At 34.1% G+C, this 27,476-nt stretch overlaps 1 protein-coding gene across 1 annotated transcript in view; it reads right to left on the reverse strand.

The window, feature by feature from the left end:
• The window catches only part of LOC120623792 (roundabout homolog 2-like), a 77,017-nt gene that overhangs the window by 10,816 nt on the left and 38,725 nt on the right, over nucleotides 1-27,476 (reverse strand). Inside the window, exon 2 of the mRNA XM_039890034.1 lies at nucleotides 7,514-7,647. Within this exon, the coding sequence (XP_039745968.1) occupies nucleotides 7,514-7,562 (49 nt within the window). The 5' untranslated portion in view covers nucleotides 7,563-7,647. The remainder of the gene's footprint in view (nucleotides 1-7,513; nucleotides 7,648-27,476) is intronic.

A 27,476-nucleotide genomic window follows, 5' to 3' on the forward strand; every position in this document is an offset into this window, starting at 1 on the left:
TATTTTATGTGTACGTTTAAATAGTAATAGGTATTTAAGTTTATATATTGATATATATATATATATTGATATTTATATACATATATATAAATATATATGTTTTTAATATATTTATGTAGTATTAGTATGTAATGTTTATAATTAGCACAATTTAAGTATTGCACTATCCCGTTTTCACTAATATGTTTCTTCAACCAAAGGTTGTCTGGAGGAGATCGCTTCAAGCGATAAGACCGCCTTTGTGCATATGTATATTATCGTTTTTATTTTTATTTTTTGTTACCCTGGTTTTATATTTGTATGTGCAATAAAGACTTTTTCTTCTTCTTCTTCTTCTTCTTCTTTTAATGCTTGACAACAAACAACAGTCTTGAAGAAAGTTTGGAGGAAGCTTTGGCCGTGACTAGTTACTATTTTTACTACGTAAGAATAACTTATATATGACAGCCGGTTGGCGCAGTGGGCAGTCACCCTGCTTTCCGCGTCCAAAGCCGTGGGTTCAATTTTCACATCTAGAAAAATGTTTGTGTGATGAACATGAATGTTTTTCAGTGTCTGTGTGTTTATCTGTATATTATAAATATTAATTTGCATTATATTCATAAAAGGTATTCATCAGCTATCTTAGTACCCATACACAAGCTACGCTTACTTTGGGGCTAGATAGCGATGTGTGTATTGTCGTAGTACATTTATTTATTTTATCTTTTTTCGCTGTCAAAAACTACATCGGTGATTATTAACACTTTAAACCTCATAAAACTCTTCCCCTCAACAGGCTACTATCGTAGACTGCATCACATCGTAACATCAGGTATGCTTACAGACAAGGGCTTAATTGTAGTGGAATAAAAAAGAATAAGCTTACTATCGCAGAGTTCCGTAACAAGGTGCGACATTAAACACTATAAATTATTAACATTATTAAGGTAGACCGAAAAACGGGCTATACATTCTGTGAACAGCTCCCTTAAAATGTAGACTATAATAATAAAAATTGAGTGTCCAACAAAATAAAATGGCAACACGGGAAACTAGGAAATGGTTATGCCAGTACTGGACGCCAAACCGAACTATCCAAAAGTCCGCGTGGGACGGCGGCTTAAAATGCGAATACCATGTCACAATAACTGTTTTTTTTATGTATTTTTTTCCCGACGCGTGTCAACATGTGCAAGAAGTATAAATTAGCAAGGGGACCTAACGCTCCCTCGCGAAGTTTTTTTAACAAAGATTTTTGAACAATAGCACATAACTACACGCGTGCAAATGAAAAATCACTCCCTTTGCCGTTAGGCGTCTCACGTGTCGCCAGTAACTGTGAAAACACTTGGATTCGGATCATTCATTTGTGACCAGACATATCTGCTTTATTGCTGCCGTTAAATTTTGAGAAGTTCTTTTACTGTATCCTGATGCTATTTTATTTTGCTTCGTCTGATGCAAACAACCTATTGACCAAGCCATATAATATACGAGTATATAGCTTAAAAACCTAGCGTTCCAGTAGCAATCTTGAAACCTGGGTTACGGTTTAAAAAATGTGTTAAAGAGTTCTGAACGGCACAGTACTTATATGCCATTATAATTCATACATGTTAAGTTAAAATCAAATCTATGACCAACACTTTATACTAATAATTGTGTTGTCTTATATTTGTTAGTACACTTATGATTGCATCACTACTACAGCACAAAATGTTAAAAATGTCTATTTTATCTCGGTTTTCATAATATTTTTTTAACCTTCACCTTGTATAGAATTAAAAGAAAAAAAATATTCGGAATGGTTTTATTTAAAATACGGCGTATGATCCTTTCCAGTAGTAAGTTGTTAGAAAAAACAATTTGGTCCTCAGAACAATGAACAGAATATTCAGTTATGGTCACTTTATTTGGTTATTGTCTTTTTTTTTTTGGTGTACGTATATCTATGAACTCTTTATTTTAAAATTGTATTGCTAAACTTTAATAATGTATCGCTCTTATATTAATAAAATAGGGGTTAAAGCCCCCTTAACCTCCCTAATATTCCGTCATAGACCAAACGACTGATTGTTTAATCGCCAAATCTAAATTGGTCAAAACTTTGTATTTATATAAAGTATATATTTATTCCTAAACACGTGTGAGATATTTTCCTCAAACCGGTTAGCGAATGATTGAAAAAAAAACTAAACTGATTTATTTTCATATCGTAAAAAAGTATTGACTAAAGCATAGCCTAGTTTTTTAGGTATCAAGAGACACATTACGGTCTTCTTTCCTAGCATCAAGTACGCTATTACCCTACGAAATTCGATAGTCGTTTGAACTTCGAATATCTAATTCTAATGACTGTGATTGGCTCCCTAAGGAGGCAATCATGATTTTTCGAATTTTGAACACGTGTTCAAATTTTGGGACCCTCTGCAATATGACGCTGGCCTGTTATTACGCTATTTTGTATAAAAGAAACGTTTGATAATTGGCGTTATTTAGCACCATTTGCTACTAATGACGAACATTCTGCTGAGTAAAACTGATTTATCTGCAGTTTAATATATCATAATATGTATTATATCATATTGATTACATCAGCTATGTTTATAATATTATTTATATTTTCTATTATTGAAAAATTTGCCAAATATTTCATAGAACCACATTATAACCCCCCTAGCCTTAGCAGCTCAAAAATACTTTTTCTAGATTAGCGGTCTACTATCATCTTCACTTATTATCAAGTGACATCCTCTTGGGAAGCTTCAGTTGTGGCTAATTAACTACCCAGCGAAGCACTATTGCCAAGCGATAAAAAGCTACAGTAAAATATGTCCATCTCTGCCATACACCGAGTAATCACTTACCGCATTACATTACCTGGTAAGATAGCAGCCAAAAACTCACTTGCCATTAAATATACAAGGAGGACATAGTAGGTGTCTTCTGACAGGGTTAAGGGTAGTAGTACACTACTACCCTTAACGGAGGCTCCAGCCATTAACGTTTACAGTAATGCTATTTACAGAAGTAAACTATTAATTTAGTTATATGAATTATTTTATTTTATTAGTAGTGTTAAATTCTTTGTAAAATAAAGTAAATAAATATTTTCCTAAGCACACAATGATAACACAAGTTCAAGAAATGTCACGGCTAATGAAATAGCACTTAAAATTTACGATGCAAAAAAACAAAACACGCGCGCACATGTGTTAAAAATTAGCCGACTATACGCAACGGATGGTTGGATTAGCCTAATATGAATTTCGTGAGTTACAATGTTTTTCTAGCGAGGCGTTCTTCTAATGTAGGGACAAATTGTTGACACAGTGTCATCTTTCATAGGGTCCCCGTACCTGCGTGAAATGGGGGCAGCCTTACAGCAAACAAACGGACATAACCAATCTTGCGAGACTTTACGAGATTATCAGTAGATTCTGAGCTTTATTTTAACTGAATAGAGTCGAAGGGTTTGACAATTTAGAATTTGGCAAAGTAAAGTTCCAACTTAGCAGGAATTGTAGCCATTTCTCTGTAGGAGTTTACGGAAACGTTGGCGACAGTTGTGATGTTTCTTTTCTTCGCAGTTTGTTTTCTCAGCATTCCGACGCGTGGACAGTTGAAAAAATAAAAGCATCGATACTCTTATTCTGATATTGATATATCTTTTGTCCCTATATTTCAAAGTATAAGTACTATAAGAATATTAAGTTCATTTTAAATGCAAATGAAGATAAAAATCGCTCAGTAAATGTAATATAATGATTTCAGCGTTTATGAGGTTTTAAAGTAATTTAATTTTAAACAAGTTTTGGACTCTTGACACTACCAGTTTGCCCAACTGGTAACAAATTTAATGTGATATTATATGGCACACTATGGCATTATGAATAGCTAATACCCACCAACCCGCATTGGAGCAACGTGGTGGATCAATGCTTTAAACCCCTAGAGGCTTATTTACAGAAGTGGGACGTAAATAGGCTGCGGATGATGAGAGTAAAAATGTTAGATAATTTGGCTTAAGAAGTTAAGATAGGACGTGTATACTTGAAAGATATCTAGTAACTTTTGTTTTAATATTGAATCACAGATATCGTAAGGGAATACCAAATCATATATAAGTCCAGCTTTCGTTTGGGGTAATATTTTGTTGATGGCCTAATCGGCTATTGAGCTTTAAGTCTGTAAATACCAAAACAAATCCTAATTATAAAACACGCTCTGTAGAATCATCCTCACTAGAGTTGATCAGAAATTCAAAAAAAGTTACGAATAGTACAATTCACATGGATTCCAGAAGATTGCCTTAAAAAATTTACATAGAAACAGCATTTGGCATTACGCAATCACAGATGGAGCGCAAAAGAAGCAAAACATAATATATGGCGGCACCAAAAACACTTAAAGCAATCTGTTTTATCTGCTTCTGAACTGTCTCCATTAATACCGGCAGATAAAAGGGTATAGTTTGCAAGTTAAAAGCTATCTGATCGGATAAGTGCCTAAAGCGACACAAAAAATATTTTAGCGATCGTCCGTCTAGATAAAGATTTGCTTGTTAGCAGTGACATGTGTATTTAAGAGAACGAGACCATTCTGAATAATGTTGAAAGATTCCTTTTGCCAATACCGAATAGGTAGGTAATTTAATTTAAATAAAATTCTGTACGAACGAAATATACAATAGATAATTAATATAGATGAATAAAAACGCGCGTTGGATTATATTTTTCGAATTTTCAATTACTACAAGGCATTAAGCTCGGTTCCGTTGGAAGAGGGGATGAAAGTGTTTGACGATTTTACACCATAACTCCGACAAATTATAACCGATTTAAATAAATATTTTTGTGCTATAGAGGTTAAAATATGTGTTTGATGAATGTGGTTGGAGATAGAGGACAGAACTCCTCAGCGGACAGCAGAAAACCCCTTATTTAAGGCTTAGCGATACTGAATACTTTAATTTTTTTTTTGGAAATTTAGTAGTCAACTTTCGGATCAAAATTTTGCTATGTTTGATCTCGAAACCTCTGATTTTGTAATCACGCTCTTTAGCACAAATATTCATTCAAAAATTTGAATAAAATATGCATTCAAAACAAGGCACTTTCATATCGAAGTTATGAGCTTTAATACTAATTCGTAATTCAACCAATATTTATAGCCAATATTCTTATAGTAATAAAGGTCAAAATGTGTCAAAAGCAATAAAATAAAAGTCACTTTTATTCGAAGTCAGATTGGAGATACCATTCATGTTTCATATGATATCTCATTGAATACAATAACTTATACCGCATGCCCATTGTAGAGTACTTCGGGCGATAGGTTCTTTTTTTTAACATATTTCACGCAGCATCCATCACGCATTAGACACAAAAGATAGGCGTCGTTTAACATTAGCTTAACTTCTTTACGCTTTGATAACCGCCTGGGGTGAGGCGTTTTTATTCATCGATTCCCGGGCTACAGTCTAAAATAAATACTGTTGCGTGACTTAACTAACTGGGGGAATATACATCATTCTATTTGGTGTTTTTCTAGTCTGTTCCAAATTCGGTTGATTGTAAAATATATGCAATAGACAGATGCGTCACTAAATCTCTGCATGTGTGTTTTGTTAAACTAATGAGTTTTGTCAATAAGTTACGCTATCTTTTACATTTTTATAGCTCTCAAGGGATTCATTACGTTTGTAGGCTAGACATGGTTTTTTTCAACTTCTTTTTAAATAGACAACGGTATAATAGTTTCGCTGTATTATTGAGATATATGGGATTATTTATTCAATAAAATACGATAAAACACGCTAATAATTATAATGAACCATGCACCAGATCACTATTTTGAGCATGTTCGACTATAGATCAAGAGATTGTATTCCGGGCGAAAAATTTAAAGGAATTGTAAAAATATGAAAAATTCACGTAGTCCACCCTATTTTAGGACGTTAAGGTCCAAGATGTTTTCACTACAACATAATACACATTTTTGAAGCTCCCAAACCTGCTCTGGGGACCTATCTCCTATGCACCGGTAATCTTAGCTAAGCAGTGACACATTTGCGGGTTAAGGATGATGATAATGACGAAAAGTCTTTATCCGTCGGATTGCCGCCAGGTAAAAGTTCTTCCGAGAAAGATCATAATAACTCTAATGTTGCTTATATTAACATTTTACATTTGGCTCAATATAATCAATCTCTGAATATATCTCCATTAGAGCAGTAACCGTTTGCTAAGTAATATTCGTTAAGTAATAAGTTTACGTATTTAAACTGATAGCACTGAAAAATAATTACCAAACAAGTTATTATACTCGTTAAATTATTTTTCGTTACTTATTATTAAATGTAACAAACACTCTTATTTAAGTACTAATAGTATAGTTCCAAGGAATATGCAAGATATGTTCTTCAATAAGTTACTTAGTAACGGTGACAATTCATTGGTAGGTACATATTTTTCTAACGACACTTAGCTAAGTGGTGGCTCAAATCCAAGATGGTACGATGTGGCACTAAATAGCGAACAGTACGTAGTAGGGCTGCTAACCTTCACGATATTCTCGTGTTCTCAATTATTTCTACAGTACCTTCACGAACGATTTTCAGTTTTATTTATTGTTTCAAATAATAACTATTGAAAACTCATTCTTGGCTGATACTTCACCATTTTAGAGTTCAAAAGAGGATATTCATGGTAGTCAATCGGTCAGTTAAACTATTAGAATTAAATGGAGTATTTTACTTTAAAGTATATCGTGCTTTCTTGACTCAAATAATATAATGAAATGTATATCTGAAGTATTGTATTTATTAAATAAAATTTTTATTAATACATAACTATAACCTAAAATAAACTATTTAAAAACTAAATAAAATCTAAAACGTCCTCGAAACCACCGCAGCGAGGCACAGTTCCCAAGATGCTGGCAGCATTGCCCCTTTGGATGGCCAAACTAATTCGTTGGCAAAGGTAACTGCCCGCTCTAGGATCACCGGTAGACTCGATAACCCTTTTCGATAATTCTTTGAAAAGGGCTCTTGCCTCCGGACCCCACGGTCCCAAAGTCTCTACTCCAAAAGGCACAAAAATGAACCTGCTATCCAGGTTTTCATATTTACGCCTCTATATGTATATGTATATCTTAGGTAGTCAATTCAAAAGTAATGCTGGGCGAAGAACATTTTTTTTTAGTTGAGCAGGACTTGATATATTCTTAAATTATTGTTATTTTACTTTGGATTATTTCGTGCTCGGCAACCCTGTGCAGGGGAATGCAACCCCATGGGAGGGTGACTATTAGCGCGACTTGAACTTTGGCTTCACAATGAATTCTTTATTCCTTCGTGGGTACAACATATGGAATGAGTTTTTAATGGAAAATATTATCTTCAATTTCTGGGCGTTTTCTTTAATCTTTTAATGGCTTGCTCGGAAAAGATAATAGACTGGTGGAATGTACTTACATGTAAATGACATGGACTAGTAGACGATCAAATTTCTAGCTATAAACTTACCAAAACAAATAAGTCCTAGGAGAGCAGTCACTGCAGCTAACAAATCCATATTGGCTATTCACTCCCACATATTTGATCTTCCTAATTGTTGGTATCTTCGCGAAATACTTCTAACCATGTTTTAGCTCTACCATCTGAAACAAAAATTATCATATTTAATCTTGGTTTAAATTTTACAAGAAACCTTATTGCTAAATGGCAAAACGCATTGAAGTCGAACTTATTTTCAAGTCAAGTAAAATTAAATTATGCAAAGATACATTAATAATATTGTTTAATTTCCCAACCGTTGTCATACCTTTAAAATCAAATTATGAAGACATAAACGTTGATAGAGTAGCGGACACTTCCCGGTACGGGGATTTAACGTAAACAACTTTATTATATTTATTTGGAATACTAAGGAGACTGTAAACATCTGTCAGAGTAAGATTTGAAACTATTAAACTTGTCTTGGAAGAGCTTTCCACATCGACTGCACATGATGCAATCCTTTTATTTCATTCAAAAGTTATTTACTAATAAAAAACGCTGAATAAACGAAAAGGTTACTAAACTGCCACGTTACACTTTGTTTGTTTTAAATTTGAGTTACTATTACAAATAAAAACCTTATCACTGTAATAATTGACAAATTTATAGTTCACGAACGATAATAAATAATAATTAGATTGGTCATAGTAATTAATATTAGGACGATGTCAAATGTTGCTGTAGCAGCTCTATTCATCTTAATATATGACGTATTATGTCCTGATTTATGGGCCCTAGAATCTCCTTACTAATATTATAAATGCGAAAGTGTGTTTGTTGGTTTATCATCGTATCATGTAGATTTTTTGGGCGGTACAGCGATATAGGATACTTTGAAAAGCCAAAAAATGGCAAGATTTTTACCAGGGATAGATCTTAGGCGCAAAAATATCGTATAAGTATATCTAAAAATTGATAAGTAGCGCGCTGTAGACCCCGATAACAAAGGAATGTCATATTTGGACCGTTTTGTATGTTTGTGCCTTCCAGCGCTAACTTACAAAAATTACACCTAAGTGTAATATACCTTTATACGGCGTGATGTTAAAATGTTACTTAAACATCATAATTCAGAATTTGACTGGGAGGCTTTGGCCGTGGCTAGTTACCACCCTACTGACAAAGACGTGCCGCTAAGCGATTTACTGTTCCGGTGCAATGTCGCGTAGAAACTGAGTAGGGGTATGACTACCATACTCCCTAACAGGTTAGCCCGCTACCATCTAAGACTGCATCATCACTTACCACCAGGTAAGATTGCAGTCAAGGGCTAACTTGTAGTGACATAAAAAAAAATAAGTGAGTAGGCACATGTTGATTGACAGATCCGAATACGGGTTAGCTGATCATTTATTTATTGACAGTGGGCAATGAAAACTGACGTTTCCTTACCCTTTCAGTAACCACAACCAATATGGTTGTGGTTACTGAAAGGGTGATAGAATTGGAAATAAATAAATTTCTGTTCAAGTGAAATGCGTAGTTTATTCCAAGATATTGGAATGTGACCTCTATAGCAATGCCAGATAACATGAATTTGAATTTGTGTGTAATGAACACATTTAATCCAAAGAGATCTGCGGGTAATATCACTATCTGTAACCCTTGGAGGACGAGTTTATTGGCTTATATTGTTCCACGAATTCATGACCCTGATTTAACTTTTGACTGGTTAAATTACTTGTCTCAATTACTGTTGATATAAACTTCCGCCATACTCTAGTGGCCTGGGGGCATTATACGGTGGAGTTAGCTTATACCTACTATTACAGGTGCGATAGCTAACAGATTCTCTTAACTTAGTATTAATAGTATTTTTTCATCGCCACTCTCTGATCTCGCACATATTGTTCTTGTTTTATTCAGATCAGTATTCTTCATCATCATTCTAGGCCTATTTATATCCCACAGGTGGGCACAAGGGATTTCTCGTAGCAAAGAGGGCTTAGGAACTTTAACGCTCGTTGCCACTCTTTACTCGAATGCATAGTGCTTACCTATGTGTTATTTTTGGGGTACGACTACTTTATTTCTAAAAATTAATTTGTCCTGTACTTTTCAGACAAACTCAAAAATTATTAACTCACGAATGAATACTTTGGTGCTCTTGTTTGTTCTTTTAATTCTTTCAATAAATGTCACAATGATTTAATGAAATCGATTAACTATCAGTCAAAGGAATATAAAAAGAGTCACATGTAAACATATCTGCAAAAGCACTTATAAACATATCTGCTTTTTTATAACATTGTTATATTTTTTTGTTTACGTTTTATAGGGCAGTGATAAAAATATCTACAGTAATAAGATGCTGCGGTAGCCGCCGAAGATAAGGTTGGGACACATGTTATAAATATAGGGAGATTACGGGACAGCCAATAAATCCGCAGGCTTGTGATAACGGTCGAATTCTGGTTTAATTTTATAACGAAAATATTTGAGATGAACATGACGAACTCGTATAATATTATAATAATTTACCATTTTTGCCTAAGAGATTATAAAAATCTTTTTACATTCTTGTGGAAAATTAAATGAGAAGAATCTTAAAAAGGAACTCTTTTTGAAAACTTCCCTATAGATATACCAAGAATTAAAACAAAATGAGTAATGGCATTCTTACCGTAAGATTGACAGGCATAGAACCAAAAAGAGAAGACTGACCGTTCAAATGGAGACCGTCATGACCGTGATGTGTACAAGTAAATCTTCCAGCTATTAACTGAGGAGGCCACTAGCTAACAAAAGCTGATGAACGACTGTAGTAGCGCTCACAGGGCCTCTGGTGTGTGGAAAAGGTTCACCGTAGCATCCTCAGAAGATGTTAATTTTATTTTATAATAGTTTTATAAATAACATAATTATTTTATAATAAATTAAATAGAGCAAATTAAGCTTAATTTTCATAGTATGCATTTTATAGATGACTCTGTTCTGCTCTGTTGGTTTCATTTACAGAAAAAGATTATTATAGTTAGATTATATTAGTTGTCTTAATAAAAAAAATTATAATATGTAATTTTGAAATTATTAGTAACCAACATACTTCGATAAAACTATCAAGTGAAAATGATAATCATTTCATAGACATGATTGTGACGGTGAATGTTGAGTTGAACGTCTTTTTGAATTTCAACAAACATTTACAGTCGAGATATTATTTTTTATAAATCTTGTTTAAAAGTTGTCTTAAAAAGTGCTGATAGTGAATCGGTAGATATATTAAATGACACTGTAACTGGGCCTTATCCAACCCTGACAGGTAACGTGCAACCGGAATTATAGTGTAACATTATAGTTCTAGAATCACATTGAACCGTTAATGTCGAAATAGATAAACTAAATTCGTGCTCATTTTCGATTTTAATCAACAGCAATGCGCTGAGCTACGTTAATTCACCGGATAATGTGTTCGAATGGAACTTCATTAGTCTCATTCGAATCGGAAATCGAATCGAAAATTAGACGCTGTATTGAATTTTAGATTGTCAATAACTGATTATTAATAAGCCATTAATTACAGTTTTAGAACTACACAAAAATAACATTATCACAAGATGTTTTTGTCTGTCGAGTAGAATTTCAGTTGAGCATAGTGATCGTTGCAGTAAATGGACACATTTAAATAAGTGGCATTTGTTAATGGATATTAATCGTAACCACTTAAGTAAAACTGAAAATAAACATGGAAGAATAATTATTGCTACCGACACTGATTTCCAAGTTCAACCCATGTTCTCACGAGGCACACATGCTCTTAGAAACAAACGGTTAACCAAAACAAACGTGGCCAAGGTTAAGTTTATAATTTATTGCCACTTGAACGATGACGGGACGCCAGTTAACAAAAAAAAATGTATCGCTCAATCCAATAAACAAAGAGCTCTTTCGATGAGAGGCGGTGCGCCGAAATGACGTTTGTGTGAGGGACCTACCATCATAGTATCGTAGTATGCACATATCAAAACTATTATAATATTATATATGAGGACCATCTGATAAAATTGAGATAGTACTGTTGTAAAGAGAGACTCGATGAATTTCTCTTTTGAATTAAAATTAAAGCACAGTTTAAGATGATAATAAAATCACTTTATCTTAATATTAAATTGACTATTTAATAAAAATATTCAATAAATTAAATTCGAGTTATTAACACAATAACTTCTGACCGCACTTCGTCTGCGTTTACTTCAGAATTATTTCTAAAGCTACGTTCATTAACGATCCTACCACAGGAAATTTTTCAAATATCAGTAAGTATATGTCCTTTTCCATAGCATGGGTGACATGCATACCAAATTTCAAAGCTGTTTGCCCGCGGCTTAGTTCGCAAACAATTGAAAATTTTCCTTCGGGAACTACTTAAGGAAACGGGATAAAAAGTAGCCCATGTTCTTTTCCATGTCAAAGGCTACATGCATGCCAAATTTCATTCAAATCTGTTTAGCCGTTTTTTTGTTATTCAGCAACAACAATTCACACTTTCACATTTATAATATTAGAAGGATTTGTAAAAATGCTAAATAATTTAGTAAAATATCTGAAAAGTTAAATGATTAAAGTATTTCAAAAAATGACTGTACCTGAATGCAACTGACTCCCAAAGGCAGGGTCTCTCAGACCGCCAAATGGTACGTCCTCAGTATTTCTTTAATTTCATAAACCAATATTAAAGTTAATGGCTACAATGACATCGTTAGTCAAGTGATGGCACTCAAAACCATAATGTGACTGTTGACATTTAACTTACGAGGTGACGTAGAGATAACTTTAGCAAATGCACTGAGCTCTGGTCTTCATCGTGTTTATTTTTCACATACGACTAGATGCGTCAACATAGTTTATTAACATTCGAGATTGTATGCGGACTTGGTTAATATAATATCTTGAATGTGTACCGCGTGAAGACATATTTATTTAAACGGATTCCTTGAAAGGAAATGTACCTATATAAGTAGGTTTAGAGATGGTGGTAACATTTCATATTTAATGAATACATAACTATTATGATCCAGATCCTTCAGAAGGTACAGGCATGAAATACCATTAAAAAAACTCATTAACCCCTTAAAGTCTGGGGTCGGGGAATTTTAGGGAAATTTAAAATACCTCTCTATTTGTTATAAAATCGTACAAAATGACGAGGTGGAAGTAGTTGTCCTTATTAAAAGTTCTCAGTTGACCAACAAACAGATTAATTAAATTTAATAAGAAAAATTATATCCCTACTAATATTATAATGTCAATGTAAGTTTGTTTGTTACGCTTTCACGCAAAAACTACTTAACCGATCCTGATGAAAGTTTCTACACATATTTTTGGACGTGTTAGAAGTAATATAGAATACTTTTTATTCCGACATTAAGCTTGGTTCCTTTAGGAGAGGGGATGAGTGTTTGACGATTTTACACCATAACTCCAACAAACTATAACCGATTTAAATAATTATTTTTGTACTATAGAGGTTATAATATGTGTTTCATTTTGCCCAAACTGTGGTTGGAGATAGAGGATAGAACTCCTCAGCGGACAGTAGCAAATCCGTCATTTAAGGCTCAGCGATACTGAATACTTAAAACTTTTTTAGAACTACAACTAAATTTAATGCCACATCAAAAAACAAACGCATACGAAGTCGCGGGCAACAGCTAGTAAAACCATAAATACGTTATACGAAACATTTCAGGCATGTCTTCTCTTAGTAACATTTATAACAGCTCTTATACTGAACATGGATGCTTTCTATATACGGATCAAAGAAGACAGGGCCAGTTAATTTGACAATAGTTTTCTCTGTGACTCTAAGTCTATAAAGCTTTAGGGACGCAATATTTACTAACACCTACTCAAGACTTTTTATAAGGCAAATGTCCTCAAATGAATTATGCTAACATTTAGTAAATTCTTTAACAGTAGCCTTCAAAGTAAATAGAGAACTCTCACGAAACCTGCGCCTGCCGAGATCACACGCGGAGATTTTATACAAGTGAGTGTTATTGTTAAAATAAATGAAAACATGCCTTTTGAATAATGTTTGTTTTGACGACGGCTACCATATTTATGGCGGCGAAGCGAGTGTCGACGTTTAGACCCACACAAAGAAGGATTGAAAGGAGCCTTGTAAAATATAACCCGCTCCCATTTTGGAATTGATTAATTGTAGGTTGCGATGCGAGAACTCCAGTTTCTATGATCTAATATTAAAAGAGCTCAAATGCCTATTTGTCGTCAGTCAAGTCATTAAAAGTTTTTTTTAAAAATTGTAACCGCCATTAATCATTGCGTTGATTTAGTGTAACGATCTCGTTGATGGTCAATTGGGATGGGTGTTCATTTATAACGCCATGTTAAGAAAGAGAATTAGGATTATTGTAGATTTTTCTGCCGGCGCGTCGGTGCGTGTATCACCAAAAATTGCACAAGTTTTTGCCGAAGTTTTCGACAAAGCATCGCTGCTTTCACAATGGACTATTTTTGTTCGTGCGGTCTCGACTGACAGTTCGCGTGATGTATTGGGCTCTGGTAGAGGATTATTTTTACCCATTTCACGAAGTTTGCATGCATCTATTGTGTATGCCGGAAGCGGCATCACAAAGCAGCAATGAAATTACTGCCGAGGGTACATTTTTTGAGCCTATGAACGATTGGGGATTTGAAATAGAATAATAAAGTATGAGTTTTATTAAGAGCTTACAAATTTCTTTACGTAATCGATTGAAGTACTACATTTGGCAATGGCAAGCTGCTTTAAATCTACTTCTATGAAGCGACGCGGTTGCGTTCATTATTACTATAACCTAATAATGTTGTTGCTTAAATCCTCCAACCTATAAAAGAGTAAATAATGTACCCAAGCGGTGGAACGCTATTTCGATGAATTACTATAATTTGTTCCCATTCTTTCTGTCTAAATATTTTGAGGTTGTTACAGTATTTTGATGTCCGTTAATCACGATGAACTAAATAACGAAACTGTTGAAAACATTTATAAATATGCCAAAGTTGCTTTATATTAGTATCAAACATTAGTTAAATTTCAAAATGTCATCGGGAATAAAAACGAACAAGCAGTAACTTTGAAGTTTGAAATAGAAATGTCACGTAGAAATGTATAAAAGTTTGGTTTACGATACTAGCGATGGCGCCTAACTTTGCCGATGCGCAGTTTTATGACATCGATAAAATATAAACGGTGGAACTTTCAAAGAAAACTTGATTGAACTTTACAAATGTTGACATATTAACTACCGTAGAATATGTTAAAAATATTTGATCCTTAAACAAAACTAGTTGATAACTTTTTAAGACGAGATAGTTATTCCAATCAAAACCAAACTAGAATATGACATATCATTGCTTTACATTATTATGTTATCTCAAAGGAACAGAAGCTTTTGTTTATTGATCTCTTTGTATGCTATGAGGAGGTTAACACCCAAAACAGTAGTTGTGTTTGAAATACAGTCTTATTCATTGAGCCTTACTTGACTTGATAACCTTTCTTGAAATTATCGCGAACACATTCTGAGAATTTTATCATTAAAAACCACCCAGCAAGGATCTTAAAATAAGACTGATCTAACCACACTTTAGCGTGACAATTATTATGAAGTATCTTAACGGTATCGTTGTTGAAAATGTATAATATCTCGCGATAAAAAAATAATAATTATGCTATTGCGAAATTGTATAGAACTCTCACTAAGGTCTTAAGTTGTATACGTTATAATTTCCGAGCGAGTCGTAATATGTAGTTTTATTTACCGTCCGAGTCGGTCGTCTCTGTGGGGAGTGCCGTAAAAATATACTTTTACTGGACGTTGAGTAGTTGAAGTACCTACTGCTAGCTAGAATGTTACAAGTATTTTAAGTAGAATAAAAACGTTTTATTTCTAGCAAAGGAATTTAGATGTTTCGAGATTAATCATTTATTTTTATTGGAAATGTATCCATATTATAACTATTATACAATATGTGAAAGTGAGTATGTTTGCTTGTGTGTTACCTTTGTTCTGCTCAACCGTTGAACCGATTTAGACGAAATTTGGCAAACAAAACACTTTTATCCTGGAGATGGATAAAGTATAATTATTCCATATAAGCTTGTGATTTTAGTTACTTGTGGGATTAAAAAAAAATGCATTTGTTACCTATTCATGGCTTGACTGCTTAACTTAGCGAAATTTTGCATAGAAATAGTTAGTGCTGAATTTGTAAAACCAAAAATAAAAGTGGACGAAGTCGGGGGCAGCAGCTAGTTAAAGATAGTTAGTTATTTTTTTTATCAAATTGCGAATAGAGTCATAGCTGATTAGCTGATGGACAGTCACTGTAGCAACGAAGACACTATGTTTTCAAATTTAAGGGTTTTTTTCACCCCTTGTATACTTTATCATCTGGAAGAAAACACCGATAAGATAGTTGAAAAATATCAGTCCAGGTCGTATAGATGAAATTTGTATTAGATAACACCGAGCAATGAAGATAATGCAAGTGCAAACAATATTTTTGAAATATCTTCGTTGCTCTAAGGGAAATATAAAAGTGTAGAGTATAGTCAAAAATATTGATAATAATATTGTAGTAGAATTCGATATTATGTTTTTAAAAAGATTTAAATGTTTTTCGCAAGATTCAACAATTCCTCATAAACCGAACACAAACAAATCCTAAAAAAAACATTATTTTTCCCACTTACGAGCAGTTTATATAGTAAACTACCTCTTTTTGGGATATATTTCACGCTTATTTAAGAGCGATAATTCTGTTTCTTTTAATAGTATCTGCATTTCCAAGAAGCAGACAGCTGTGCCCGTAAATCTTTTCGGTCCGTCGATAAAACTGTGTAATTCGGCCGAATGCCCGCAAGCAAAGTGCCGAATTTTCCACACCATTAATGCTTCTTTGGCTTAAAATTTACTATAATAATCGAAATATTATAAGACAAAAGTATAGATAAAACTCCTACAGCTAAACCAAAGCAAACTAAGAACAATTGTAAATATGCCCATTCAACTAAAGCATTTAATATTCGAGGATAACAATTTTTTGCACAGAGCATGCATGACGAAAGACGTAACACCGACACGTTATTCTCCTATAAGATTAAAATATTGATATAAATATTGACTTTACTTTGTACTCGTTTAATAGAACTATCTTTACAACGAACATCAAGCTTAATTTGCTATAATTCACGTAAAATAGTACACCTGTACGTTGTTATAATTGCAATTATTATTTAAGTATTTAGTCAAAATCACCTGAGGATGCTCCGGTGTCGTAGAGTTAACGAAACGTTCGTAGAGCACATTGCGGGAGGACTGCTTGGTGCGGAGTATAAAGATGGTAGATATTATAAATTTTAAACATACGCAGTACTTAACATACTCCCTAACAGATTAGCCCGCTACCATCTTAGACTGCATCATCACTTACCACCAGTTAAAAAAAACCCTAATTATATTAATAAACACAGTACAGATGTTTGTGATTTTAGCGGATTGTGGCTAATTTATCTTGATTATCATTGGATGCCATTCAATTCCGCGAAGTTGCGCCTGCTTCTATCCAATTTATCTATTCTCTTGCCAATATTTATCGAAATCTGTTGTATGGTTTAAGCATAAAAAGATGAACTGACAAATGTGAACTACTTTAAAATTTATACCTAATTTAAATATGGATTGGCAAAGAAAACTAGTGTTACAATGTAAGTTGTCTCTAAAGTAGGGTATTTTAAACAAATATTAGAAAAAACTTTATGAAAATAGGTCATGCATGCATTTTTACTCAAATGAGAAAGTATCGAAAGGATTCGAAAATGGAATGTATTTCCATCTCTTGCTTCTTGCGAGCATAATAATGCTGCCAAAATCATAACCTTTCTTTAGTTGGCTAAATATAATTATTGACATTATCCTTTTAGATCTCCTGTTCATTTAATCATTCGTAACTGAAATCACAAAACGTTATTTTTAAAAAGAAAAATAAATTAACTAATTTGCAGGATGTGAGATGTACTCAAAAGCACATCGCATCGTATTTACGCACATTCATTAGTATTTGTCGCTAATCCCACATGAAAAACTGCATTTCCGCGAACATTTGCCTTTGATGTGCTGGAATTTCTTGAGCTGACGACTGATTCACCTCAAGAGTTTATTTTGATCTTTGTCGTACCTCTTTGTAGTATAAGAGCGACGGATTTCAACCACGGATTGAAAGATCTACCTTCGCTATATAAATGAATTAGCGTCTTTACCGATGGACATACACTGCTGAACAGTGAACATAGATATCTTGTCATGATTCGTAAATAGTCGAATGGTTTTACTAAAGATCTTTTAATACCTGATTTGATAAAGATACTGATTTCATTTATCACACGTAAATTTTTATTCTTTATTATGAAGCCTACAACTAGCAACCACGTTGCAAAGCCATCTCTTGTAAGGATTTCCTAATTACGATATCTTGTAAGGATTTATATGTACCTAATCCAGCTTCTTGGCCCACGACTGTCTCCCAATGCTTTTACTTCGGATCTTCTTATTTCTGATTTGATGACGTAAAGCGTAGGTAGCTCTCCTATTTGTTACTCTATATTAACTTATATAACATAGAGTTACACTGATTTATTTACTAGGCCAACTGATACAACCACATTTCAGAATCATTTTATATTCTCACTAATAACGTGATTTGAGAATGACCCTGCTTTTTGTGAATGAAGGCTATAGGTTCGATTCCCACAGGTAGAAAAATGTTTGTGAGATGAACATGAATGTGTTTCAGTTTTTGGATGTTTATCAGTATATTATAAGTATTTATTCATATTATTAATCAGTTGTCGTAGTACCCATAACACCAGCTAAGCTTACTTTGACGGCTAGATGGCGATGTGTGTATCGTCGTAATATTATTATTATTATTATTATATATAACAGACTAAACAGCTTCTTTTATATATGAGTAAGTACTTGTGCTCTTTGTCTTTTTGGTGTTTGTCCAGTCTATTATTAAACTGATTCAGTGATACTGCAGTCACATCCTCAGGCAAGTCATTCCACATTTGTATATATATTGCTGATAAAGTACTTGGAAGGATTAGACTATTCTTGCTGAAATCCAAGTTGGAGACCATGATTTTCTGAATTCAGGCCAGTAGGTACCTACTGAGTTTTTTACAAAAAGTACCGAATAAGTAGTTATTAAACATTGCTTCAAACTAGACCTGCAAGACAGCTTATGGCTTAAGTATATCAATTAACACTATTACCCGTTTTCATTAAACCTAGGAATCGCCTAATTCGAATGCCTAATGATTTAGGCGAAGTCTATAGAAATAAAAACGTTTCACCAATTCTTAGGTGATAACTATTGGTCAAATGTAAATGTATGTCTAGGAATATCCTAGAATAGAGGCGTTACTTATGTGTGTATTACCTAGTTCGTCGTTAGTGAAAAACTTTTGAATAACTACAATGTCAAAGTTACTAACTCTGAGCGTACTTGTACCGTGACATATATGTTATAGCTCCTAAAGCATCACAATTTATAAATTGTGATGCTTTAGGAGCGTAGCGAAAGCGCGGCTACGTTTGTTTTGGTCGTGCGTGCCGTTCACCGCGGCGATTAAACAGCTACATTCGATGTTGCACAATGTTTGACCACATGTTTCTACAATCCCACCATCACCACGCGCGCTATCAAAATATTGAACCTCTTATCCGCAACGGCGCATTGTGGCGCTTTAATACACACAACTGTGACCACCTTTTATTTGCTTACCCCATTAGCTGCCACTTAAGCACCTAAGCCTCCATTAAAAAAATATTTGACTAAGAGGCGACGCATCAGCGGCGAATCAAGCGAGGAATTTATTTTTATCAAACTCTCGTTACTATTAAGGCTACCGATTATTTTTTGCTCAAAGCCTTCGAGTCGTTATGGTCATTTATTAAGGCCCTTTTTTGTTGAAAGGGACGAATTAAAACCATAAAGGGTGGCCTTGCCACAATTAAGGAGCTGTTAGAGCTAAAAAATGTCACCCTTTAAAAGCGTTGTTGCGGCCGAAGCGATGAAAAAAGTGGTCAATTTTTTATCACCTGGGCTGGAAGTCACAAAATGTTTATCGCCACTCAACGACATGTTGATTTATGCTTCCACCCCATTCAGGACTGGGGCCAAAATGAATTAGATTGTTTAATTGGTCATTTATTCTGGGAGATAATGTCGGTCGCCCTGTGTCGAGGGTACGAGGTCACCAAAGTAGCAATCGAACGATAAGCCGAAATTGTTTTTTTAATCTATACTCAAAAGCGGTTCGGAAAAAGCGGTGATAGCCTAGTCTTTAGAGCGTCCGCCTTCCTTCGGGGTTCGGTCCCCCTAACTTTTCGATAGATAATATATGCGTTTGTAATTTAAGAAATTAGAAATATCACTTGCTCTAACGGTTACGGAAAACATCGTGTGAAAACGTGCATGTCTGAGAGTTATCCATAACGTTGTCAAAGGAATGCCAAGTCTAGCAACCCGCACTTGGCCAGCGTGGTGGACTAAAGTATAAACCTTCTCCGTGCTCTGTTATGGGCTGGTAATGGTTGATAATGATGATTACGATTAATCTATTCTCCTATTTTTTATTGAAATCGATATAGCAAAATGTGGAATATTATGTAATACATGCATACATAATACGCATTTAGGCAACAGCTGTTGATCTAACTTCAGATTTATGACAGATAATTGCTATGAAGGGAGCAGTATCTCATGCATTATGGATTACCCTTGAGAAATATGATGTGCTTTAAGACAAAAGGTATAAAAATGGATCTACAAAAGGTGGCTAATGACCGGCTTACACTTTAAAGGCCCACGCGTAACGAAAAATTAAAGGCTTATCTTAAATTATGCTTAATTGGTGGTTCTAAAAATACAGATTGAATTTCGAAGAATTGATTGATGGCTTTAGGTCATCAAAGTTTTATCTACAATAGAATGTGTTCTATTTATAAATATTTATTACAAAAATTACATGTAAAGCATCTAAAGTTTACCATATTAAATGTGAAACATTTCAAATAAGGAATGTACAGCAAAGCACAGTTAAGTCGTCCAAGTTCTAGTACAATGTAGTATTGTTTCAGAAAACCACAACAATAGCATCACTGTATACTCACTCTTCCTAATTCCTACTAAAATTTCTAAACTAACCGCTCAAGAGGCAATCCATGAATTTCAATAACAAACGCTCTTAAGAAACTGTATCGTTTTAATTGATTTAACAAAAACCAGGGGTATGAGAGAAATACTGGCTACACAAGGGCCCCTTTATTTTATAAGGCAGCTGTTTGCAGAAACAAAACACTCTACTCGTAAATGCGGTACTCTATTTTTTTACAAAATTTACAAGTTTCTGGTTGCACAACGCAACGCGCAATATCAGTTACAATACATAAAAAAGTAAGTTAGTATTTTTTTTTTGCCATGGGAAGTTTTTCTTTCATGGCTTACTAAACTTAAATATATAGTAATATATAGTAAGAGCAACGTAGAAAACGTGGTTAGGAAGAAAAAGTTATAACAATTACTTATATAAGTGGTGCACTATTTTATTATTTTTCAGTACATGAACTTAGTAGCTGAATCGATCTATATCTAATCTACCCTTTGCTGCAACCCTTTCTGACTCTTATTGTATTCGAAAATATGTAGAAATATTCCTTAACAAACGGTTGCTGAATTTTCAAATGATCTAGAGATAAATCCTTCTGTGATAGCAGGCCTATCAAATAGTTTATATTTTTTATACTATAACATTAATACTTATCAATGGATTCACGATTTTCTCTTTTACAACGAGAAGGGAGAGAGATACTAGTCTTGCAATACGTTGCGGGATAAAAGAACAAGCAGTTCCTTCCAACCAAATTCTGGACAATGTCAATGGTCCTAAATTGAGACGGTCATCGGATGTGGGCGGGAGTGAGACAGTTAATTCTAATTATGGCGGTATTGTGAGGCAAAATTTTATCCCTATCTCATTGGTGCGCTCATTATGGCCAGAACGTAATTGCGCTCTATTGTACTTTGTTCCGGGCCCATTTTTCTGCGAACCGTGTGAATCTCGAGCGGTTGCCCCGATTCGCAGGGTTTACGCTTGGGATTTAAAACTAATGGCCTTCTACGCCTGCTTAAAAAAATATCGATGAAACGAAACATCGATATATTTTGTTTTATATATCTTACCTATTATTATATATTTGGGCGATACTTTATATTTTCATATCAATGTTGTATAACGATGTTGAATACCCGATATGGTATATGAGGTATGGAACACGCAAATAGCATATAATTAATTAATAGTATCGTAAAAAAAGTTATTGCAATCGAAATTTATGATTTTTTAATATCCATATGTTATATTTTATATTATTAAAATTTTTTGCACATCCTGCGGTCCTATAAAGCTTATAAAATCAACTCTTAATTATGCCCTTTTCAATAGATTATTTAGGTACTCGTGATTTTTAGCAAAAAAACTATTGAGTAACTTAGCTGATAAGGCATAAACTTGTGGTGAAATATCCAATTTTTAATAAAAATAACACTTTACCTTAAAAGTTTGTTTTGCATAATCGTGGTATATTAACTATCCATCGAGTAAAACCCTCAAAGTTGCGCTTGGCCTACATATTTTATGAAGCACCGAAAAGTTTTTAAATTTAAAGCTATCCAAAAACAGCAGAGTAACAATGTTCATCAATATACTAAATGTATGGAGTGTATTGTGGGCTTATTTTAGTAGTTCACGTTGGCCGATTCAAAACCACCGATGGACTCTAAAGTTTCATCGCGGGCTGGCAAAGCGATTAGCGCCCTGACAGCTTATTTATATACTCAACTTACCGTGTCTATTCCCGGAGCGATGTAACCATAGACTGTGTGTTACGAGTGTGTAGATATGACGAAAAAGATTCATAAATACAAACATGAAAACATATTTTCAATGTTAAATCTAAACTTGTAATTCTATGGAATTCTAAAAAGAAATTTTTCTTGCTGCAATTTTTTTTTTTCATCTACATATAAGCCCTTGATGATGCAGTCTAAGATAGTAGAGGGCTAACCTGTTAGAGAGTATTGTAGTCATACCCTTAATCGGTTTCTTCGCGACATCGCACCGGATCACTAAATCGCTTAGCAGCACGTCTTTGTCGGTAGGGTGGTAACTAGCCACGGCCAAATCCTCCCACCAGACCAGACCAGAGTGAATTCAGAAATTATAAATTCCCAAATTGCCCCTGCGAAGAATCAAACCCGGGACCTCCTACTTAAATTCACAGCGCTCACCATTCCGCCAGGGAGGTCACCAAATCTTATAAAATTTTATACAAACAATTACATATTGTTACTTAAACTGTAATAACTTATTGTTATATCTACATACAACCATCTTAGAGAATGCACCATAAAAAAGCAGATACTAAGATAATGTATGATTAAACTGGAATACCTACTTTCAAAATGCAAGTTTCAACTCTCAAATGCATAATTTACTGTCGTAAAATTAAAATATTATGTAGGAGAAAAAAGGTAGCTAAAATAGAGGGTAAAAATTGTTCTTAAATGTAGTCAAACAAAAACAAATTCGAAAACTGTGTATATTACAAACAGTATCAATATGAAACACAATGCCGACAGCTGTACATCACACCTCATTGCTTTTTCCATGACATTGCGCTGTGCGAGGACATTAACTTTTGCAATAACATTAGTGTTTTTTTTTTCGGTGACAGATTTTAGGTTTTGCTTTTGAATGTCCTAAATACGTCTAAAATAACCATAAATGGTAGAACAGAGTATTGGCAATTAAATTAAGACACACTCATCAATAACTACCAAGCAATATTACTATTTTCCTTGTGTTCTTCCTATTGTGTTGTGTTGCGATATTTTTCTATTCTATTCTAGTCAGTACCTTCAGATACATTGCAGTTATACTAACTAGATCCGAAACAGAGTTTCATAAATTTTTATTGGTATGTATTGTTACATAAATTAAGCTAGGCGTTTATCGTCATTATCATACCATGACCAGCCTCTAAACGACACGGGTATCCGCTCAGACGAAGTTAAGTCCTTAGTCTAGCACTCTAGCCTAGTGCGGAATGGTAGAAGTGACACGCCTCTGAGAACATTATGGAGAACTCTTTATTCATGCAACGTTGAAGTAAGTGATATTTAGTTGATTTAATTAAATATCACTAACTTCAAAGTTGCGTGAAAAAACGTATTAAAAAAAAATCAGAAAGTTAGAGGCCGGGGATCTCCCCAAATTAGGCCGAAGCTCTAACTATAAGTCTATTGTTATTATTACAATACACACAACGCCATCTAGCCCCAAGGTAAGTGTAGCTTGTGTTATGGATACCAAGATAATTGGTGAATAATTTTTGAATCATCATCATCATGTTCATATAAACCCATTACCGGCCCAATACAGGGCACGGGTCTCCTCCCACAATGAGAAGGGGTTAAGGTCGTAGTCCACCACGCTGGCCCAATGCGGATTGGCGGACTTCCTGATGATGCTCTGATGTCGCGAAACCTACTGAGAGAGCGAATATTGGAGGTTTGTGGGATATGATATGTTAAGATAAAAAATTATGTATATCGCATTTTATGGATTCGTAAGGTTGTCGCGGATAATGTTCATTATTATGTATTTTTGTTATCACTAAACTGAATGAAAGCTCAGTATTCCTATTCAGACTTGGCATCGGAATAACAAATAAAATAACACAACATAAGAAGCATGAAATTATTTATAGTGCAGACACGCTGAGATCGATTTACACGATGTTATATTTCCCAAAAACATTCAGAACATATGTATGTAATCGAATCCCAATCCAACATATCCCTTACATCTATGAATATAAAGAAGGAACAGGCTTATAAAATAAGCCGAAAGAAATGTTCTGCCGCTTCTAAAGATTACCATAACCTCGACCGGCATTGTTTCAATGGAAACAACAAATTGCGTTCGGAACCCTTCGACTCTAAATCTGGAAACGATTTGGAGTATTACTCTTGTGACAAATAATTTGAGTGCCGAATTGTCCCAAGGATTCGCCTACTTAATAGCATCGTTAAGCCCCTAAATATTTAACGTACCCTCAGAGAAAGATATTCAAAAGAAAGCAAGCCTAATTGGCTAGGATAATAAATATTAAAGTACGTTTGAAAAGATTACAATTTTTATTTAAGATTTTGTAGAGCTAACAATGCAAAGTGTGAAATATAACCTGTGGAGAAAACAATAAATGAAATAGCTAATGTAGCTGATCGGCTTTTGTGGATCAGAAATCAAATACAACTGAAAGTATAACACATATCAAAAAGTGACTCAAATACTAATGAAGAGGATAGAAAAATATTTTTTATTTAAAAAGAAAAATGAAATCTTAGACGAAAAGTATGATCAGAAGGTATTATCTGCCTTCTTTAAAGTAACTAATGAATTTTATGCTTTAAAAATAGAGCAATAAAATAAGCATAAAATGGAACAAACAGCCGGGTTGTATCCAATAAAGAAGTAATTTTATGTTAACAATTAGTTCCACACATTAAGTCACATCTAAACGCCAAACGGAATATCTTAAGTGATGCCTATTTATACGTCACTTATCATTTTTATGGTGGCATAAATTTAAGGAGCCGTTGTCTCGAATGTGCCATGAGCCATCTCCCTAAAAGCGCTGCATTGCATGGCCATAAATTATCTGACGACGCACTAAAATAGCGTATCACCCCATGCCATGGGAACCACCACGACCCCCAACTATAAGTCTACAAATCTGTCGCGCAAATCAAAAAGATATCCAGAGTCATTGGGGCGACGATTAGAAACGCCCGTTCAATATACAATTTATAAAGTTAAAGAAATATCTCGAATGATAAATGCATCGCGTGATGAAAAAGCTGAGTAAATTGAAATGAGACAACAATGGCAACGCGGAGGCCGGAAGCATCGCAGATTTTTCCCCGTGAACCCAAACAACAATGGCCGTCATTTATACCTAAACCTGCGGGGAGTCCTTTGTTTAATTAATTATCCAGTGGATAGAATAATTAAGCTCAAATCTGAAGCTGCGATTATAACGCTCTCTAAAATATTTATATGAAAATTTTAATAAAAGCACGTGCTACGTGCTTTTATTTCATTTTGTGTATCAACAGGTAAATTCCTCCATTTTCAATTATTTCCCTTGCTACACTTTTGTTTTCTTTCTTTTATTTTATGTTCTTTTTCAATTTAACTATACATAATAAGTGATCTACCTTAATTTACTGATATTGTACGTTTGGAGTGAGAGAAATTGTTACGACCAAATATTACAGTTTCATGATACCAGCAACCATCAATCAGAATTCATTCGCAGCTGATAATGTATCGTCAACAGCCCAACATTTAATTGGTGATGGATCGCCACAAACTCTGACAGACGAATTTCACGAGTGAATATTATATTTCGTAGACTCATTCGCTCCAACCGTGCATACATTCGATACGGATTTATTATTTTCGTCTTTACATTCTACCCTCTTTTAGGTTCGGAAGCGATACGTAAAATGACGGAAGATATGAAGGGCGGTAATGGGAGAAAATTGTACTTTATTCGATTTTGATAGACTTGATGATGGATTTAGGTCCCGCCGTCACTCAAGGATTCTGACTGTGTTTAATATTGTTACCGGGAGTTTAAGAATTTCGTATAAATTATGAGGAAACTGTCTACCAATATTTGTTTTATTTTTATCTTCTCGAAATATTTTTAATTAATTAATATATTTATTATGTAGATGTAAATAAATGTTTTACACTGTAGTAAGAAATAAATTCACAAGTAATTGTAACCGAATTATGAAACAATATTCATAATGAATCACTGCGTAAAAATATTAAATAAAAAGAGGCATATTTATTTTTCCGTACAAACGAATTCAAAATATTTTAAGTGTTTACTTTTGATAACCCTATTGAATATAAAAGACCAACACGCGCATAGTACCTACGCTACGCGACGTGTACCTAATAAAGTGACAAAAGTCACATGATTTTAACTTTGCAAGTGATGTTAGGGTTGTATCTGATTTCTTTTAGTAAACACTATGACAGTGATTTAATCAAAAACTATTAGGTTTTTGCTTTCACAGATAAGTCTTAGAGACAGTACATAATGTACCTCTAAAGCCTGTTTAGTATTATTTGGATTTTCATTTACATGTTCTAAAGAGGGTTTTCTTTTTGTTTTATTTTTGAATAGTATCTGAAACGATTTTAACCAATTCTTCACCAAAAGAAAGTTTACTAAAACTACCATGAAGTATCAGAGTTAAAAAAAATCGATATCCTTAAGGAAATTGCAATAATGTCGCCAAAAGTAGAAACATTTTGTCATTAGGTCATTATTACCTTTAAATACATAAATAAATAATAAATAAATATACTACGACAATACACACATCGCCATCTAGCCCTAAAGTAAGCGTAGCTTGTGTTATTGGTACCAAGATAGCTGATGAATATTTTTATGAATATGATACACATAAAAACTTATAATATACAGATAAACACCCAGACACTGAAAAACAATCATGTTCATCACACAAACATTTTCCAGTTGTGGGAATCGAACCCACGGCCTAGGACTCAGAAAGCAGGTTCGCTGCCCACTGCGCCAGTCGGCCGTCGAAAAGTAGTAAAAAGTACGCGAAGGCAATATCTCACTATCGTATAAGTTAAGTCATTAGATCGCCGATAGAAACAAAAGTGGCATACATTTGGATCGCTGTATTAATTATTATTCAAGTAAATAGTTTTTTCATCAAAGGTGTAATATAGTAGTATTAA

The sequence above is a fragment of the Pararge aegeria genome, chromosome 5 (genome assembly GCF_905163445.1).
Source record: "Pararge aegeria chromosome 5, ilParAegt1.1, whole genome shotgun sequence".
Lineage (NCBI taxonomy): Eukaryota > Metazoa > Arthropoda > Insecta > Lepidoptera > Nymphalidae > Pararge > Pararge aegeria.